The sequence below is a fragment of the Pantherophis guttatus genome, chromosome 14 (assembly GCF_059756535.1).
Source record: "Pantherophis guttatus breed Tessera chromosome 14, ASM5975653v1, whole genome shotgun sequence".
Classification (NCBI taxonomy): domain Eukaryota; kingdom Metazoa; phylum Chordata; class Lepidosauria; order Squamata; family Colubridae; genus Pantherophis; species Pantherophis guttatus.
This window is the reverse complement of record NC_142076.1, coordinates 16,181,605-16,198,840: the sequence shown is the minus strand read 5'-3', so window position 1 is coordinate 16,198,840 and position 17,236 is coordinate 16,181,605. Positions and strand designations below refer to the sequence as shown.

Below are 17,236 nucleotides of genomic sequence, written 5' to 3'. Positions count from 1 at the left end.
TGCACCTCCCATCATCCCCAGGTGCCCCAGCCCGCATCTCCCATCATCCCCAGAGGCTCCGGGCTGCATCTCCCATCAAATCAAATCAAATGTTTATTATGGATATAAATCAGCCTAGTTAGCATCTCCCATCATCCCCGGACGCCCCAGCCTGCATCTCCCATCATCCCCAGACGCCCCAACCTGCACCTCCCATCACTCCCACTTCCCGTGGAAAGCGCAGCTGTTCCACTACTATCCCGCGCGTGGCTCCCGGGCGCCCGCTTGCAAAACGGAGCCCCCGCGCCCCCTTCCCTTCCCTTCCCCAGCGCGGACGGGCAGAGCTGCGGGCGGCTCCCCGGGCTCCGGGCTCCGCGCCCGCTAGGCGGTGCTGGGCGCTGCGGTGGGGGCGGGCAGCCCTGGGCGGTGGCCGGGAGAGAGAGGGAGCGAGCCGCTTCCCTGCCCAGCTCGCCTCCGTCCCCGCCGCCAGCATGAGCTCCGCGCCGCTCTTCCTGGACGCCGGGGCCGTGCAGAAGCACTGGCCCGCCTCCCGCGCCCTCCTCCCGGCTCTGGAAGCCGCCTTGGCCGCCTTCTCCAGCGGAGCCCCGGGCGGCGTGGTGCAGCCGCTGCGCACCGTCTTCCCGATCCAGAAGCACAGCGGGTAAGAAAGCGAGCCCCGAGGGGAGAGAGGGGGCATCTGGCTTTTTCTTTCTTTCCTTCCTTCTTTCTTTCTTTCTTTCTTTCTTTCTTTCTTTCTTTCTTTCTTTCTTATTTATTTATTTATTTATTTATTTATTTATTTATTTATTTATTTATTTATTTATTTATTTTATTAGTCCAATTTATATGCCGCCCTTCCAATGGGGGGGAAAGCCGGACTTACTTACTTACTTTCTTTCTTTCTTTCTTTCTTTCTTTCTTTCTTTCTTTCTTTCTTTCTTTCTTTCTTTCTTTCTTTCTTTCTCTCTCCATCCATCCATCCATCCATCCATCCATCCAATTTATATGCCGCCCTTCCAATCTGGGGGGAATCTCAAGCCAGACTTGATTGATTGATTGATTGATCCATCCATCCATCCATCCATCCATCAATTTATATGCCACCCTTCCAATCGGGGGAATCCCAAGCCGGACTTGATTGATTGATTGATTGATCGATCGATCAATCGATCTATCCATCCATCCATCCATCCATCCACTGGCGGGCCACAACAGTATGTATGTATATATGTATGTATGTATCTATCTATCTATCCATCCATCCATTCATCCAATTTATATGCCACCCTTCCAATCGGGGGGGGGGGGGGGGGGAATCCCAAGCTGGACTGACTGACTGACTTACTTTCTTTCTTTCTTTCTTTCTTTCTTTCTTTCTTTCTTTCTTTCTTTCTTTCTTTCTTTCTTTCTTTCTTTCTTTCTTTCTTTTTCTTTCTTAGTTTATTATTTATTAGTCCAATTTATATGCTGCCCTTCTCCGTAGACTCAGGGCGGCTTACAATGCATTATAGCAATAGCCTGCATACTTTTTTGTATATACCTGCTTAGTAGGGCTTTCGGGCCCCCTTTAAGCGGTCTTGTTCTATACAAAGTCGGCTTATTGCCCCCACAATCCGGGTCCTCAATTTACCTACCTCGAAAGGATGGAAGGCTGAATCAACCTTGAGCCTGGTGAGATTCCGAACTCCTGCTAATTGCAGGCAGCTGGCAGCTAAGTGCTAGCGCTTAACCGCACTTTAGTCCGCTGCACCACCGAGGCTCTCTTTGGAGAGAAGCACCACCTCCTTTTGGAGGCTGGGACCCCCACTTTTCTCTGCCACCCTCCCCCCCGTAAAGCCCCCCATAAAGAGGCAACCTAGCGGCCTGCAGCTCGATGGTGGGGATGACCAGCTTTACGGTCGTCACGGCTTACAACCGTCTCGGCAGAGTTCAAATACGGTCGTAACTTGTACCTCTTCCTTTGTTTGTTCTCTGAAGCTTTTTAGGGGTCATGCCCGCCTACAGTGCAAACGACGATGCACTGACAACCAAGCTGGTGACCTTTTATGAGAATGTGTCTCCTTCGCACCAAGCGACGGTCCTGTTGTTCGACCCAACGAACGGCACCCTCAAAGCGGTAAGCTCTGGAGACCTTCCTCCTCGACGGACAGCACAGGCAGGGAGGGATTGAGCAGCTGGATTAGCTGGGGAGCTCAAGTTTGGTTAAGGCACCAGGCTAGAAATTGGGAGTTCTAGTATTGCCTTAGCCAGCTGGGTGACTTTGGGCCAATCACCAGGAGACGGTGAATTCTAGTCCCACTTTAGCCATGAAAGCTGGCTGGGTGACTTTGGGCCAATCACCAGGTGACGGTGAATTCTAGTCCCACTTTAGCCATGAAAGCTGGCTGGGTGACTTTGGGCCGATCACCAGGAGACGGTGAATTCTAGTTCCCACTTTAGCCATGAAAGCTGGCTGGGTGACTTTGGGCCAATCACCAGGAGACGGTGAATTCTAGTCCCACTTTAGCCATGAAAGCTGGCTGGGTGACTTTGGGCCAATCACCAGGAGACGGTGAATTCTAGTCCCACTTTAGCCATGAAAGCTGGCTGGGTGACTTTGGGCCAATCACCAGGTGACGGTGAATTCTAGTCCCGCCTTAGGCATGAAAGCTGGCATCCCCCTGGCCGCGTGATCCAAATTCAGACGCTTGGCAACTGGTTTCATATTTATGACGGTTGCAGTGTCCCGGGGTCAACTGATCCCCTTTTGCGACCATCTGATAAGCAAAGTCCATGGGGAAGCCAGATTCACTTAATCTGAAGTGTTACTAGCTTAACAACTGCAGGGATTCCCTTAACCAATGCGGCAAGAAAAGTCGTAAAATGGGGCAAAACTCACTTCACAAATGTCTCGCTTAAGAACCATAATTCGGGGCTCTATTTTGGTCATAAGTAGAGGACTATCTTGTAATTGTGCAACCTGACACAACTAATGTCATTTACGATTGAACGGACACTGGAGAGCAATGGACACGCCCTTCTCCCAGTGGGTGTGTTAAATTCACGGCTTTCACAAAACTTGTTTTTTTATCTCTGTGTCTCGTGTTCGGGTCCTGCCCTTTTGATGTTCTTCTTTCCGAAAGCTGATGGATGGCAACGTCATTACAGCCAAGCGTACGGCAGCTGTTTCGGCAATAGCCACCAAGGTGAGTTCCTTCAAGTAGACGAAAGAAGGACCAGAAGCTGCCCAATTGTTATATGTTTATTTATTTATTTATTTGGAGAATTTATATGGCCGCCCGCTCACTCTCGGTGACTCTTGAGATGTTTAGCCCAGAGCAGTGGTGAAATTCAAATTTTTTAATCCTGGTTCTCTGGGCGTGGCTTGATGGGCGTGGCAGGGGAAGGATATTGCAAAATCCCCATTCCCTCCCCACTCCTGGGGGAAGGATATTGCAAAATCTCCATTCCTTCCCCACTCCTGGGAGAAGGATATTGCAAAAACTCCATTCCTTCCCCACTCCAGGGGAAGGATACTGCAAAATCCCCATTCCCTCCCCACTCCTGGGGGAAGGATACTGCAAAATCCCCATTTCCTCCCCACTCCTGGGGGAAGGATACTGCAAAATCCCCATTCCCTCCCCACTCCTGGGGGAAGGATATTACAAAATCCCCATTCCCTCCCCACTCCTGGGGGAAGGATATTGCAAAATCTCCATTCCCTCCCCACTCCTGGGGGAAGGATACTGCAAAATCCCCATTCCTGCCCCACTCCAGGGGAAGGATACTGCAAAATCCCCATTCCTTCCCCACTCCTGGGGGAAGGATACTGCAAAATCCCCATTCCCTCCCCACTCTGGGGCCAGCCAGAGGTGGTATTTGCCGGTTCTCCGAACTACTCAAAATTTCCGCTACCGGTTCTCCAGAACCTGTCAGAACCTGCTGGATTTCACCCCTGGCGCAGAGGTCTTCAGCCAACATTTTCTAGGGATGTGGAGGACTATTCAGGTAGTCCTCGACTTACGACCATTGAACGATGGTTCAAGATGACAGCAGCCTTAGAAGAAGTACCTGCACTCACCATTACAACCAGTTCCTGGGGTCGTGTGATCACGGTTTGTGGCCTTATTTTTGCCAATTTCCGGCAATAAAGTTATTCTAAGTCTAAATCTAAATCTGAGTGATGGATACCAAACAAAACAAATCTGGCTTACCCCCTTGATTTTGCTTGTCAGAAGCCAGCTTTTGTGTGTGTGGTGGGGTGTGTGTGTTTCAGATGTTGATTGTGTGACCCTGGGATGCTACAGCCATCCTAAATACATGCCAAGCCACCCAAATTTAACCGGGAGCATTTTGCAACATGCGGACGTCCTTTATTGAAGAGAAGAAACGAGGCCATCGATTTTAGAGAAAGTCTTAAGTTGAAGAAGGTTCGTGTTTTAATAAGAATCCCCCCTTTTCCCCCCTCCCTAATGTGTGCATTTTCAGTATTTGATGCCTGCAGTTTCAGAAGTCCTCTGCATTTTAGGAGCTGGTGTCCAGGCCTACAGCCACTACGAAGTTTTCACAGAGCTGTTCTCATTTAAAGAGGTGGGTAATCCGATTTGGGACGTGGTGGCTCGGTGGCTAAGACGCTGAGCTTGTCGATCGGAAGGTCGGCAGTTCAGCGGTTCGAATCCCTAGTGCCGCGTGACGGGGTGAGCTCCCGTGACTTGTCCCGGCTTCTGCCAACCTAGCAGTTCAAAAGCACGTAAAAAATGCAAGTGGAAAAATAGGGACCGCCTTTGGTGGGAAGGGAACAGCGTTCCGTGCGCCTTTGGCGTTGAGTCATGCCGGCCACATGACCACGGAGACATCTTCGGACAGCGCTGGCTCTTTGGCTTTGAAACGGAGATGAGCACCGCCCCCTAGAGTCGGGAACGACTAGCACGTATGTGCGAGGGGAACCTTTACCTTTAATCCGATTTTACACCAGGAAAAAATCTATTGTTTTAAACCACACGAAGCCATTTCTGGATAGCTTAGATCTGTGTTTTGCAAAAGTGGCAACTTTAAGGGGGGTGAGGGGTGGGCTTCAACTCCCAGAATTCCCCAGAATGATTGTAGGTGTGAAAAACTGTCATAAGTTACTTTTTTCAGTGCTATTGTAACTTCAAACGGTCTCTAAATGAACTGTTGTAAATCGAGGACTACCTGTACTCTCTGCAAAATTAGCGAGGGTCCCTCCTGAAGCGTTTCCCACACTCTCCTTCCTCCTATGGGCTGAGACATCTTTTATCTGCCCGTTTTCCCATCTGTTTTCCCTCCTGTCTCCAAGGTCCTTCTCACACACCCTCTCTCAGGGTTCCGACGGATGCCCTAATTAAATCATGAGCCTCGAGCCAAGCTTCAAAAGAAATCCAGTTATTTATTAGGAGCTTCATGTTGGCACGTTCCAAGTGAAGCCAACTCTGACCCCACCTAATTTACGCCTCAATCATGACCCTGTTTCCCCCCTTCCCCCCAGGGTGTGTCATCAATCACATTCGCCAACGGAGCAATTTTGTAGAGCTCACTCCCCTCCGGCCGCTTTGGGTAACCCTGGGAGACAGCCTTGAGAGAGATATGTCTGGAATGTGCTTTCGTTTTTGGCTGCCGTGCTGCTTCGTCGGTTTCCCATCCCCCTTGCTTATGGCAACTCGAGAGCAAGCCAGGGATGTTTTGCGAGTTGACACCCTCTGTTTAATTTCCCGTGAAGGTTAGGATCTGGAACCGCACCAAGGAGAATGCAGAAAAGTTTGCTCACACGGTGAACGGACCGGTACTGGTCTGTTCCTCGGTCCAGGAGGCTGTCAGTGGGGCGGATGTGATTGTCACAGTCACAATGGCGACTCAGCCCATCTTGCGCGGAGAGTGGGTGAAAGCCGGAGCCCATATCAATGGTAAGGGATGTGTCGCGATTTGATTTTTTTTTCTGCAATAAGATTAAACTGCAAGCTTGTTTTCCAAGTAAGCTAGTGTGTGTGTGTGTGTGTGTGTGTGTGTGTGTGTGTGTGTGTGGTATATTTTTCTTGAGCTATGGGTTCGAATTGCAAAAAAGAAAAAGAAGAAAGGATTTGAACCACCTATTAGACAATAATTCCTATCGAAACAAGAAAAAAAGCTTGGAAAGCCACGTTGTATCCTCCATTAAAAATGCCTTGATGGATGGCCTACCCTTAAAGGATGTTGTGTTTGCAGATTTCATGCCTTAGCCGGGGCTGAGCTATGTGGTCTCTAATGTTCCCCCATTTCTGTGCCTGTTTTCACAAACCCATGTACAATAACTACAAAAATAGGAGCTACGTTTCTACCACGGGCTAATTTTGGTTAACCTGAACGTTGGAGAAGTTAATGGGTTGAGTAAACTCCAGCTATTTGGAAAGTTAATATCGAACTTAAATCCTGCAATGCAGAAAAAAAATAGAAAATGTTTGACTTCTTTGCATCGGAATGGGCAAATCTGTCTGCCTGTGGCTTTGTCCTCATCTGTGCAAAAGGGACTCACTGGGCCCTGTTTGTCCAGTTTTTCCAGAAATAACTGACAATTTTTTGTTTTAGCTGTAGGAGCCAGCCGGCCTGATTGGCGAGAACTAGATGACAATGTAATGAGCAATTCGGTATTGTATGTCGATTCGAAAGAGGCAGCTCTGCGCGAATCAGGAGACGTTATTTTATCGGGGGTAAGGAAGTGAATCAGTTCTGTCCGTTTTCTCTTTCTTTCTTTCTTTCTTTCTTTCTTTCTTTCTTTCTTTCTTTCTTTCTTTCTTTCTTTCTTTCTTTCTTTCTTTCTTTCTCTCTCTCTCTCTCTCTCTCCCTCCCTCCCTCCCTCCCTCCCTCCCTCTCTCTCTCTCTCTCTCTCATTCTCTAGAGCTGCTGATCCAGTTCTACAGAGGAATTATTGAGTCTCTCATCTGCACCTCCATAACTGTCTGGTTTGGTTCTGCAACCCAACAAGACAGACACGGACTTCAGAGGATGATTAGAACTGCAGAAAAAACAATGGCTACCAACCTGCCTTCCATGGAGGACCTGTCTATTGCACGAGTCAAAAAGAGGGCTGTGAAAATAGCTACAGACCCCTCACATCCTGGACATCAACTGTTTCAACTCCTACCCTCAAAGCGACGCTATAGAGCACTGCACACCAGAACAACTAGACACAAGGACAGTTTTTCCCCGAACGCCATCACTCTGCTAAACAAATAATCCCCTCAACACTGTCAAACTATTCACTAAGTCTGCACTACTATTATTCTTCCTTACTCTATCTGTTCCCACTTATGACTATAACCATGTTGCTTGTATCTTTCAATTTATATTGTTTTTAGTTGTTTCCTAGTACGATTTGATAGCTTATTAGTAACCTTGACTATCACTAAGTGTCGTATCTTTTTATTTTTGATGAATGTGTTTTTATTCTCCTTATGTACACTCAGAGCATGTACACCTAACCTAAGACCAATTCCTTGTGTGTCCAATCACACTTGGCCAACAAAGAATTCTATTCTATTCAATTCAATTCTATTCAATTCTATTCTATTCTACTCTACTCTATTCTACTCTACTCTACTCTACTCTACTCTACTCTACTCACTTTCTTTCTTTCTTTCTTTTTCTTTCTTTTTCTTTCTTTCTTTCTTTCTTTCTTTCTATTTCTATTTCTATTTCTATTTCTATTCTAGTCTATGATTCTTGATGAATGTATCTTCTCTTTTTATGTACACTGAGAGCATCTGCACCAAAGACAAATTCCTTGTGTGTCCAATCACACTTGGCCAACAAAGAATTCTATTCTATTCTATTCTATTCTATTCTATTCTATTCTATTCTATTCTATTCTATTCAATTCTATGCTATGCTATGCTATTCTATTCTATTCTATTCTATTCTATTCTATTCTACTCCTATTCTATTCTACTCTACTCTACTCTACTCTACTCTACTCTACTCTACTCTACTCTACTCTATCTTTCTTTCTTTCTTTCTTTCTTTCTTTCTTTCTTTCTTTCTTTCTTTCTTTCTTAGCTTTTTACTTGGAGCGGGGGTCTCCAAAGGGTACCCACCCTACACCAGGGTTTATTTGAAGCGGCTTCGGTGACTTAAGACTGTTGGCAATCTGGAGGGCACTTTCAGTGAGCGAGCAATATCTGTTTCTCAGGCCAGCATTTTTGCAGAACTGGGCGACGTGATCTTGGGAAGCAAACCAGCCCTGCGTGAAAAAACCACGGTGTTCAAATCACTGGGTAAGGATCAACTTCACGGAGCAGTTTGGTCTAGGGGTCAAGAAACCAGGAGACGGTGAATTCTAGTCCCTCCTTAGGCATGAAAACTGGCTGGGTGACTTTGGGCCAATCACCAGGAGATGGTGAATTCTAGTCCAGGTTTAGGCATGAAAGTCAGCTGGGTGACTTTGGGCAAATCACCAGGAGACGGTGAATTCTAGTCCCTCCTTAGGCATGAAAACTGGCTGGGTGACTTTGGACCAATCACCAGGAGATGGGGAATTCTAGTCCAGGTTTAGGCATGAAAGTCAGCTGGGTGACTTTGGGCCAATCACCAGGAGATGGGGAATTCTAGTCCCTCCTTAGGCATGAAAACTGGCTGGGTGACTTTGGGCCAATCACCAGGAGATGGTGAATTCTAGTCCCTCCTTAGGCATGAAAACTGGCTGGGTGACTTTGGGCCAATCACCAGGAGATGGTGAATTCTAGTCCATGTTTAGGCATGAAAGTCAGCTGGATAATGGCACAATCACCAGAAGAACGGAGAGTTCTAGTCCCACTTTCTGTTTTAAGTGAGACATTCGTTAATTTTGCCCCATTTGATGACCTTTCTTGCCACAGCTGTTAAGTGAATCACTGCAGTTGATAAGTCAGTTAACCCGGTTGTTAAGTGAATCTGGCTTCCCCGTTGACTTTGCTTGTCAGAAGGTCGCAAAAGGGAATCATGTGACCCCGGGACAGGGCAACCGTCATAAATATGAATCATCTGAGTTTTGATCACATGATCACGGAGTTGTAAGCGATAAGTCACATTTCTTTTAGTGCTGGTGTAACTTTGGGCGGTCACTAAATGAACTGTTGTAAGTTGAGGACTACCTGTATGATGGTTGATGCTTTTTGTCCTCCAATTGTCTGTGATTTTGAATCCTTTTCAGGGATGGCCATTGAAGACACCATCGCAGCAAAATTGGTCTTTGAAGGTTGGTCGGCCAGCGGATGAGAGTGCAACCGTCTGATGCTCTTAAGCCACCGAATAATAAAAGGGAAATCGCTTCTGAGCAAAAAATAACTAATATTGCACAATAAACGGTCTTACTAGGTTACAATAGCAAGATAAATATTAAGGTAACAAAAGAATCAAATGATTTTTCTCAGTGTTTCTGAAGCTCAGCGACTTTAGGATATGTGGACTTCAACTCCCAGAATTCCCCAGCCAGCAAGCTTTAAGATATGTGGACTTCAACTCCCAGAATTCCCCAGCCAATAAACTTTAAGGTACGTGGACTCAACTCCCAGAATTCCCCAGCCAACAAACTTTAAGATATGTGGACTTCAACTCCCAGAATTCCCCAGCCAACAAATTTTAAGATATGTGGACTCAACTCCCAGAATTCCCCAGCCAGCAAACTTTAAGATATGTGGACTTCAACTCCCAGAATTCCCCAGCCAGCAACTTTAAGATATGTGGACTTCAACTCCCAGAATTCCCCAGTCAGCAAACTTTAAGATATGTGGACTTCAACTCCCAGAATTCCCCAGCCAGCAAGCTTTAAGATATGTGGACTTCAACTCCCAGAATTCCCCAGCCAGCAACTTTAAGATATGTGGACTTCAACTCCCAGAATTCCCCAGTCAGCAAACTTTAAGATATGTGGACTTCAACTCCCAGAATTCCCCAGCCAGCAAGCTTTAAGATATGTGGACTTCAACTCCCAGAATTCCCCAGCCAACAAACTTTAAGATATGTGGACTTCAACTCCCAGAATTCCCCAGGCAGCAAACTTTTAAGATATGTGGACTCAACTCCCAGAATTCCCCAGCCAGCAAGCTTTAAGATATGTGGACTTCAACTCCCAGAATTCCCCAGCCAACAAACTTTAAGATATGTGGACTTCAACTCCCAGAATTCCCCAGGCAGCAAACTTTTAAGATATGTGGACTCAACTCCCAGAATTCCCCAGCCAGCAAACTTTAAGATATGTGGACTTCAACTCCCAGAATTCCCCAGCCAGCAACTTTAAGATATGTGGACTTCAACTCCCAGAATTCCCCAGTCAGCAAACTTTAAGATATGCGGACTTCAACTCCCAGAATTCCCCAGCCAGCAAGCTTTAAGATATGTGGACTTCAACTCCCAGAATTCCCCAGCCAACAAACTTTAAGATATGTGGATTTCAACTCCCAGAATTCCCCAGCCAGCAAACTTTTAAGTTAGCTGGGGAATTCTGGGAGTTGAGGTCCACACATCTTAAAGTCGCTGAGTTTCAGAAACACTGGTTTATCTAATTATTCTAATGTGAATCATGTTCTTTCCATGTATTTGGATCGTGACTTAAATTCAGAGTTTACAACATCCTTCATCTCTTGAAGGCTACATTGTTAGTTCTACTAAATTGTTCACTTTATTAGCTGTAATTTCATTTTTATATGTTCAGAGATTCCAAAACTAAACTTTTAACTATTTGGGTGCCTGTCAATGACCTTTCTCTCAGATTTTCTCTCTGAAATAATAATTTTAGAGCTAAGATTCTAGATCTAGAATCTAAGGATTGATTTCTGCTTAACTATTTTCACATAAATTTTGCATTTAATGGATAAAGTTTGCCTTCTTTTTATTACTGACAAATAGACAATCAACAATCATAAGAAAATAATTGTCCTAAAACAGGTTAAGAAAATTCTACCGCCTTTTTTCTAAAAAAAAAAAAAAAAAAAAAGTAGAAAAAATGTTGGGGTCAATCAATATTGATGTATTTTCTATACTGTGTTGTTTGTAACAAAAATAAAATTAACATTTCAGAAAATTACATTTCTCAAACATTCATTTTTGTTGTTCAACAAAAACATCAACGGCACTCAAGAGAGGTTGTGCTTAATTCACTTGTGGCGACATAGGGATTCTAGGCTGCTCCCTCTTTTAACTCCGCCCCCCACGTTCTGCCACTCCTCCTCCTACAGAGTTTAAACTAGTGGTGGAATTCAAAATTTTTTTACTATCGGTTCTGTGGGCGTGGCTTGGTGGGCGTGGCATGGGAAGGATACTGCAAAATCCCCATTCCCTCCCCACTCCTGGGGGAAGGATATTGCAAAATCTCCATTCCCACCCCACTCTGGGGCCAGCCAGAGGTGGTATTTGCTGGTTCTCCGAACTACTCAAAATTTCCGCTACCAGTTCTCCAGAACCTGCTGAATCCCCATTCCCACCCCACTGCTGAATAGCACCCCGGGTTTAAACTCAAATGTTTCTTCATCCTGATCTTCTGAATCAATGGCTACTTAGCAGTGTTGAAGTTGAGGGGTTGTGGGGATTGCATAGATGTCATCTTAGGTCCCATCTCATCCTCCTCAACCTTCAGGGAGGGGAAAAAAAACTGTGGAGTGTGCACCAAACCATTGACCGGAAAAAACCATCCTTGGTTTATAATTGGGTATCGCTGATCAAGCCCGGCTTTTCCAAAGCTAGCTTCCTTTTGCTGATGGCATGGAGAACTTTCTTGCGAGGCCCCAGCTGCATCTGGATGCTCTGCAGATCTTCATCGGAACAAAGCATCAGACTTTCCAAATCAATGTTTTCCCTCATTAGGATGGGGAGAAATTCATGGAGATGATGGGCAACCAGGAACACTTCAAGGGGAGGAGCCTCTTCTTTGTCCTCATCCCACCCAACTGCTTCTTCCATCCAGGAGACATCAGGGTCATCCTCATTGTCTGAACCACCAAGTGCCTCCTTCAGTTGAAAGAGCTCTGGAATTTGAAAGGCCCTGTCTTCTTTCTCAGGGAGCAAGGTCTCCGTCTTCTGGCTTCTAAAGACCAGGTTGCCAAGACCTGGACGATTGAAAATAGACCTCTGTCCCAAGTCTTCTGCTTCTTCAGAAAAGCTGATCTTCTTTTGAAAGCCACACATCAGATCTTCTACCTCTTTCTCAGAGGACGAATCCATCGCGGTGATTTCTCCAGCGAAGCCGTCCTCCTCTGCTCCACGGCTCCCGGCTGTGCTGTTCTCCTCTTTCTTCCTGGACTTCAGTTTGAAGGTGTCCTTCAACTGTTTGGGGACGTCACTGAGCGAGCCGGTGGCGAAGAACTGAGACACTTTCGTCCTGGTGGCGGAGCTGTGACTCAACGGGATGGATCCTTTGTGGAACTGCTTGGACATCTCAAGCTGGTGCTTGTCCTGGCGTTTTTCACACAGGCGGATTTGTCGTTGTACCTCGCGTTGGGCCTGCGCCTTCAGGCGGGCGACCCGCTTGGGGTTTTTGACGTTCTGCTCGGTGGCTGCCTTGTCAAGGATCTGGACGCATGGATACTGGCTCCGACTGGCCGCCGCATCGAGGGGCGAGCGCATGTCGTTGTCGAGGGCGAAAATGTTGGCGCCGAAATTGATCAGGAAGGAGACGCAGGGGGTGTGGCCGTTCGAGGCCGCGTGGTGCAGCGGTGTGTTTCCCCAAATGTCGCACATGTTGGGGTCGCCTCTGAAAAGGATACAACAACACAAAAGAACTCAGGTCTCCCTCGTTTTCCCTGAGAGCAGCTTTTCCCCCCCCTCAAATAGGAGTCCTCCGGAAGTACGGGACTCCCACTCCCATAATCCCCAGGCTACTTGGTTGGGGTTTATGGGAGTTGAAATGCAACACATATATGCAGGAAGTTAGTCCTCCAGGACCACAATTGAGCCCCAAATTTCCATGGCTAAACAAGGCAGATGTGCAATGAGTCGTGCCTCGTTTTATGACCTGGCTTGGCATGGTTGTTAAGTGAATCAGTTGTTAAGGGAATCTGGCTTCCCCCATTGACTTTGCTTGTTGGAAGCCGGCTGGGAAGGTTACAAATGGGGATAGCATGATCCCAGGACAATGCAACTGTCATAAGTACCTGCCAGTTGCCGACACCTGAATTTTGATCGCATGACCCTGGGGATGCTGTAACGGTCATAAGAGTGAAAACCAGTCATAAGTCACCTTTTTGTTGTCGTTCTAACTTCAAATGGTCACTAAAGTGATAGTTGTAAGTCAAGGACTACGATAACTGTACAGGCCCCGAGGTTGGGGACAGTGAAACAAAGACCAAGTTGCAAAGATTATCAGAAAGGACGGAAGCTGATGTGATATAATGGATATTCCAGGTTGCCATTTTTTTTCCCCTGCAAGTAAAACAACCAGCATCTCAAGAAGGTAATTCCACGGGAATATGTTCCCTGATATGCTATATTTTCCAGTGCAGGGGTTCAGCGTAAGGGGGAAAGAGGGTCCTTGTATCCAGTGGTGGGATTCAATTTTTTTTGCTACTGGTTCTGTGGGCGTGGCTTGGTGGGCGTGGCCAGGGAGTGTGACAGACAGCACTCGGCCTCCTGCACCCCCCTGGGAGCAAACACGGGCCGCAGGGGGGCCCATGCCCCCCATGCCCCATTTTGGGCCTAGGAGGCTCCCTGAACTTACCTGGGAGCCAAAATGGGGCGCATGGGGGCTCCTGGAAGGGGCGGGCCAGCAAGTAATTTAACTACCGATTCGCCCGAACCGGCTGAATCCCATGTATTGTCTGCAAAAGGAGAGTGGCAAAAATGTGTAAGTTTCCAAAGAGTTATTTTCTAAAGTCAGAAGCCAGTTTAGCTCTCTTCTTTTGAAATTTAAATCCAGGAGTTTAGAGCAAGATTTCCTTCATAATTAGTTCCCATGGGGAAAATGCTAACTGATCATCAGTTAAATTATCTCCTTTTTTTTCCTCCAACAACAACAAAAAAAAAACAACAACAACTCCAGGGGCCTGTACTAGTTCTGGTTCCAGTTTTGGCCACCACAATTCAAAAAAGATGTGGAGACTCTGGCAAGAATGCGGAGAAGAGCAACAAAGATGATAAGGGCAGTGGTGAAATCCAATTTTTTTTATACTACCGGTTCTGTGGGCGTGGCTTGGTGGGCGTGGTGTGGCTTGGTGGGCATGGCTTGGCGGGCTTGGCAGGGGAAGGATACTGCAAAATCCCCATTCCCTCTCCACTCCTGGGGGAAGGATACTGCAAAATCCCCATTCCCTCCCCACTCCTGGGGGGAAGGATATTGCAAAATCCCCATTCCCACCCCACTCCTAGGGGAAGGATATTACAAAATCCCACTTCCCTCCCCACTCCTGGGGGAAGGATACTGCAAAATCCCCATTCCCTCCCCACTCCTGGGGGAAGGATATTACAAAATCCCCATTCCCTCCCCACTCCTGGGGGAAGGATATTACAAAATCCCCATTCCCTCCCCACTCAGGCCAGCCAGAGGTGGTATTTGCCAGTTCTCTGAGCTACTCAAACTTTCCGCTACCAGTTCGCCAGAACCTGTCAGAACCTGCTGGATTTCACCCCTGGATTAGGGGCCTGGAGGCTAAAACATATGAAGAACGGTTGCAGAAATTGAATATGTCTAGTCCAGTGAAAAGAAGGACTGGGGGGGGGGGACACGATAGCAGTCTGTCAATATTTGAGGGGCTCATACAAAGTTGAAGGGGTCAACCTTCAAAGCATCAAAAGGCAAGATAAGAAGCAACGGATGGAAACTAACCAAGGAGAGAAGCAACCTGGAACTAAGGAGAAATTTCCTAAAAGTGAGAACAATTAATCAATGGAACGCCTTGCCTTCAGAAAATGTGGATGCTCCGTTAGGATCTGGTTTGAGCCTAACAAGTTGTCCAGGCAATATATGTGTACTGTAACTTTAATATGAATATGTATTGTGTGACTTTAAAGTTTCCCTGCTGATTCATTGTAATGCTGAGTCGTGCTGTAATTAGTTGTGAACGTATTTAAGAAAGGTACTGTAACGTATTCAGTTGATGATAAGCTACCATTGTGTGAGGAGTTGCTATCCATTGTGCTATCATCGGTTGGATGGATCTGCTACCATCGTGGTTTGTGAACCAGAGTGAGTTTGTTATTCTAACCAACTACTGTTTGTTTGGTAAGAAGATATCTGTAACTACTGGACTGATTTAACGGGCAAAGACTTGGAATTTGTTTAAAGACTATGAGATTGTTTTTCCATTATAAAGTAAACTTTTTATAAACCAGTTTGCACATCTCTTATTCATTGCTCTCAGCAATGTTTCTCTACACCCTGCTGTACAACAACAATATCCTTAACATGCTCCATCGCTGGAGACTTTAAAAGAGAGAATAGTCATAGCCCTTAGACTTATATACCACTTTACGGTGCTTTTACAGCCCTCTCTAAGCAGTTTACATAGTCAGTCTTATTGCCCCCAACAATCTGGGTCCTCGTTTTATCCACCTCGGAAGGATGGAAGGCTGAGTCAACCTTGGGTTGAATGGACAACCGTTTGTCTGAAATGATATAGGGTTGTCTTGCTCAAGCATGGGGTTGGACTAGAAGACCTCCGAGGTCCCTTCCAACTCGATTATTCTAGGTTATTCTAGAACTGCACCCCAATTCTGCCTTTGGAACAGATTCCTGGAGGAAGCCATATTTCAACCCATGACGCCGACGGAGCTGAAACCAGTCCGTCCGCAGCACCAGCTATATAATAGGGGTGCCAAACCACCGAACGTTTAAAGGTCGCATTTATTAGCTGCTGCAGGCAATAAGTCATAAAAAAATAAAAATCACACCCTATGTAAACGCGAGCGGGGAATGGCGGTGCTGCTTCCTCTTTCCGTTTGGTGAAGTTCTCCCCTCCCTCTTTTATTTATTTATTTATTTATTTATTTATTGGTTCGTCTAGTCCTGTGATGGCTAACCTTTTTGCCGTCGCGTGCCAAAAACGGGGGGGGAGGGTCATGCGTGTGTGTGGCCACACCCATAATTCAATGCGCCCAGCCCCCCCATACATGTGCACGCAACCCCCCTGCGCTCCCCCCCCACTTTTGGCACACGATAGCACAGTGGGGACAGTTGGTCTGTTTTTTGTCCTCCCCAGGCTTCAGAGGCTTTCTTGGCGCCTGGGGAGGGTGAAAACAGCCTTCCCCACTGCCTCGGAAGCCCCCTGGAGGCCGGAAATGGCCCGTTTCCCGACTTCCAGTGGGACCGGAAGGCCCTATATCAGCTGGCCGATGTGCGCTGGAGCTGAGCTAGGGCAACATTTGTGTGCCCACCGATATGGCTCCGCGTGCCACCTGTGGCACGCGTGCCATAGGTTCGCCATCACAGGACTAGATGAACTCTAAGGTCCCTTCCTACTCTGTTACCATTATCTTACCTTCTTCTTCCCCGAAGATTATTTGGGGTCGGGAAGCTCAAGCCTGCCCTACTCACCCCCGCCTGCAGACAATTTCCAGAGCTTCGACGTTGCCGTGGTATGCCACCAGCAGAGTGGGCGTCATGCCATCCGCATCGGCGGTGTTGAGGTCCTTTCGGGTGGCTTCTTTGAGTAATTCCAGGTTGCCGTCCGCAGCTGCTCGGTGGAAGCGAGTGGACATTTTCCCCGTCTTCTGTTTGTGGTTTTTGTCCTGGGTCGTGAGAAGACGAGGCGGAGGCCTGCTCAGCCTCACCGTTCTCCCAAGGCGGTAGCTGCTTAATCCCAGCAGACGGGACACTTCGATGACACAGCAGATGACGAGGGAAGCAAAGGTTATTTTCCCCGCGATTTATTTGCATAGGAGATTTCATACTCCAGAGAGCAGGAGGATGGAAATATCTTACAGCCTTGGCTGCTGTTTAAAAAAAAAAAAAGATAATAATAAAGGGAGGTGCTCTTTAGAAGATTTTTATTTATTTCATAAATTTATACGGCCGCTCAATTCACACACAGGTGACTTAACTAGGTGTATGGTGTTAGCTGTGAGAGCCAGAAACCAGGACACTGAATTCTAATCCTACCTTAGAAACCAGGAGGCTGCGAGTTCTAGTCTTACCTTAGAAACCAGGAGGCTGCGAGTTCTAGTCCTACCTTAGAAACCAAGGGGCTGCGAGTTCTAGTCCTATTTTAGAAACCAAGGGGCTGCGAGTTCTAGTCCTACTTTAGAAACCAGGAGGCTGTGAGTTCTAGTTCTACTTTAGAAACCAGGGGGCTGCAAGTTCTAGTTCGACCTTAGAAACCAGGGGGCT

General features: G+C 46.9%; 2 protein-coding genes across 3 annotated transcripts; one reads left to right on the top strand and one right to left on the bottom strand.

The window, feature by feature from the left end:
* The first annotated feature begins 200 nt into the window (after positions 1–200).
* Positions 201–11,008, top strand: CRYM (crystallin mu). 2 transcript variants are annotated; one of them, XR_015729857.1, is made up of 9 exons: positions 201–640; positions 1,957–2,095; positions 3,102–3,164; positions 4,447–4,548; positions 5,696–5,879; positions 6,538–6,659; positions 8,138–8,222; positions 9,137–9,476; positions 9,523–11,008. XR_015729857.1 is itself a non-coding variant. In XM_034438818.3 (8 exons), the coding sequence occupies exons 1-8, from the start codon at positions 471–473 to the stop codon at positions 9,199–9,201; spliced, it is 930 nt and encodes a 309-aa protein (XP_034294709.2). In that variant the 5' UTR covers positions 201–470; the 3' UTR covers positions 9,202–9,832. The 2 variants fall into 2 exon arrangements, 1 of the variants encoding a protein (XP_034294709.2); XM_034438818.3 differs by having other exon boundaries at positions 9,137–9,832.
* On the bottom strand, positions 10,901–16,842 carry ANKS4B (ankyrin repeat and sterile alpha motif domain containing 4B). The gene is made up of 2 exons (XM_034438829.3): positions 16,445–16,842; positions 10,901–12,670 (listed from the first exon to the last, which is right to left on the bottom strand). The coding sequence occupies exons 1-2, from the start codon at positions 16,606–16,608 to the stop codon at positions 11,620–11,622; spliced, it is 1,215 nt and encodes a 404-aa protein (XP_034294720.2). The 5' UTR covers positions 16,609–16,842; the 3' UTR covers positions 10,901–11,619.
* Positions 16,843–17,236: the final 394 nt, after the last annotated feature.

Coding starts and splice junctions, on each gene's coding strand:
- CRYM (XM_034438818.3), top strand. CDS start 471: ATGAGCTCCGCGCCGCTCTTCCTGGACGCCGGGGCCGTGCAGAAGCAC. Junction 3,165..4,446: donor TTTCGGCAATAGCCACCAAG/GTGAGTTCCTTC, acceptor GTGCATTTTCAG/TATTTGATGCCTGCAGTTTC. Junction 5,880..6,537: donor AGCCGGAGCCCATATCAATG/GTAAGGGATGTG, acceptor TTTTTGTTTTAG/CTGTAGGAGCCAGCCGGCCT.
- ANKS4B (XM_034438829.3), bottom strand. CDS start 16,608: ATGTCCACTCGCTTCCACCGAGCAGCTGCGGACGGCAACCTGGAATTA. Junction 12,671..16,444: donor GAAATTGTCTGCAGGCGGGG/GTGAGTAGGGCA, acceptor TATCCTTTTCAG/AGGCGACCCCAACATGTGCG.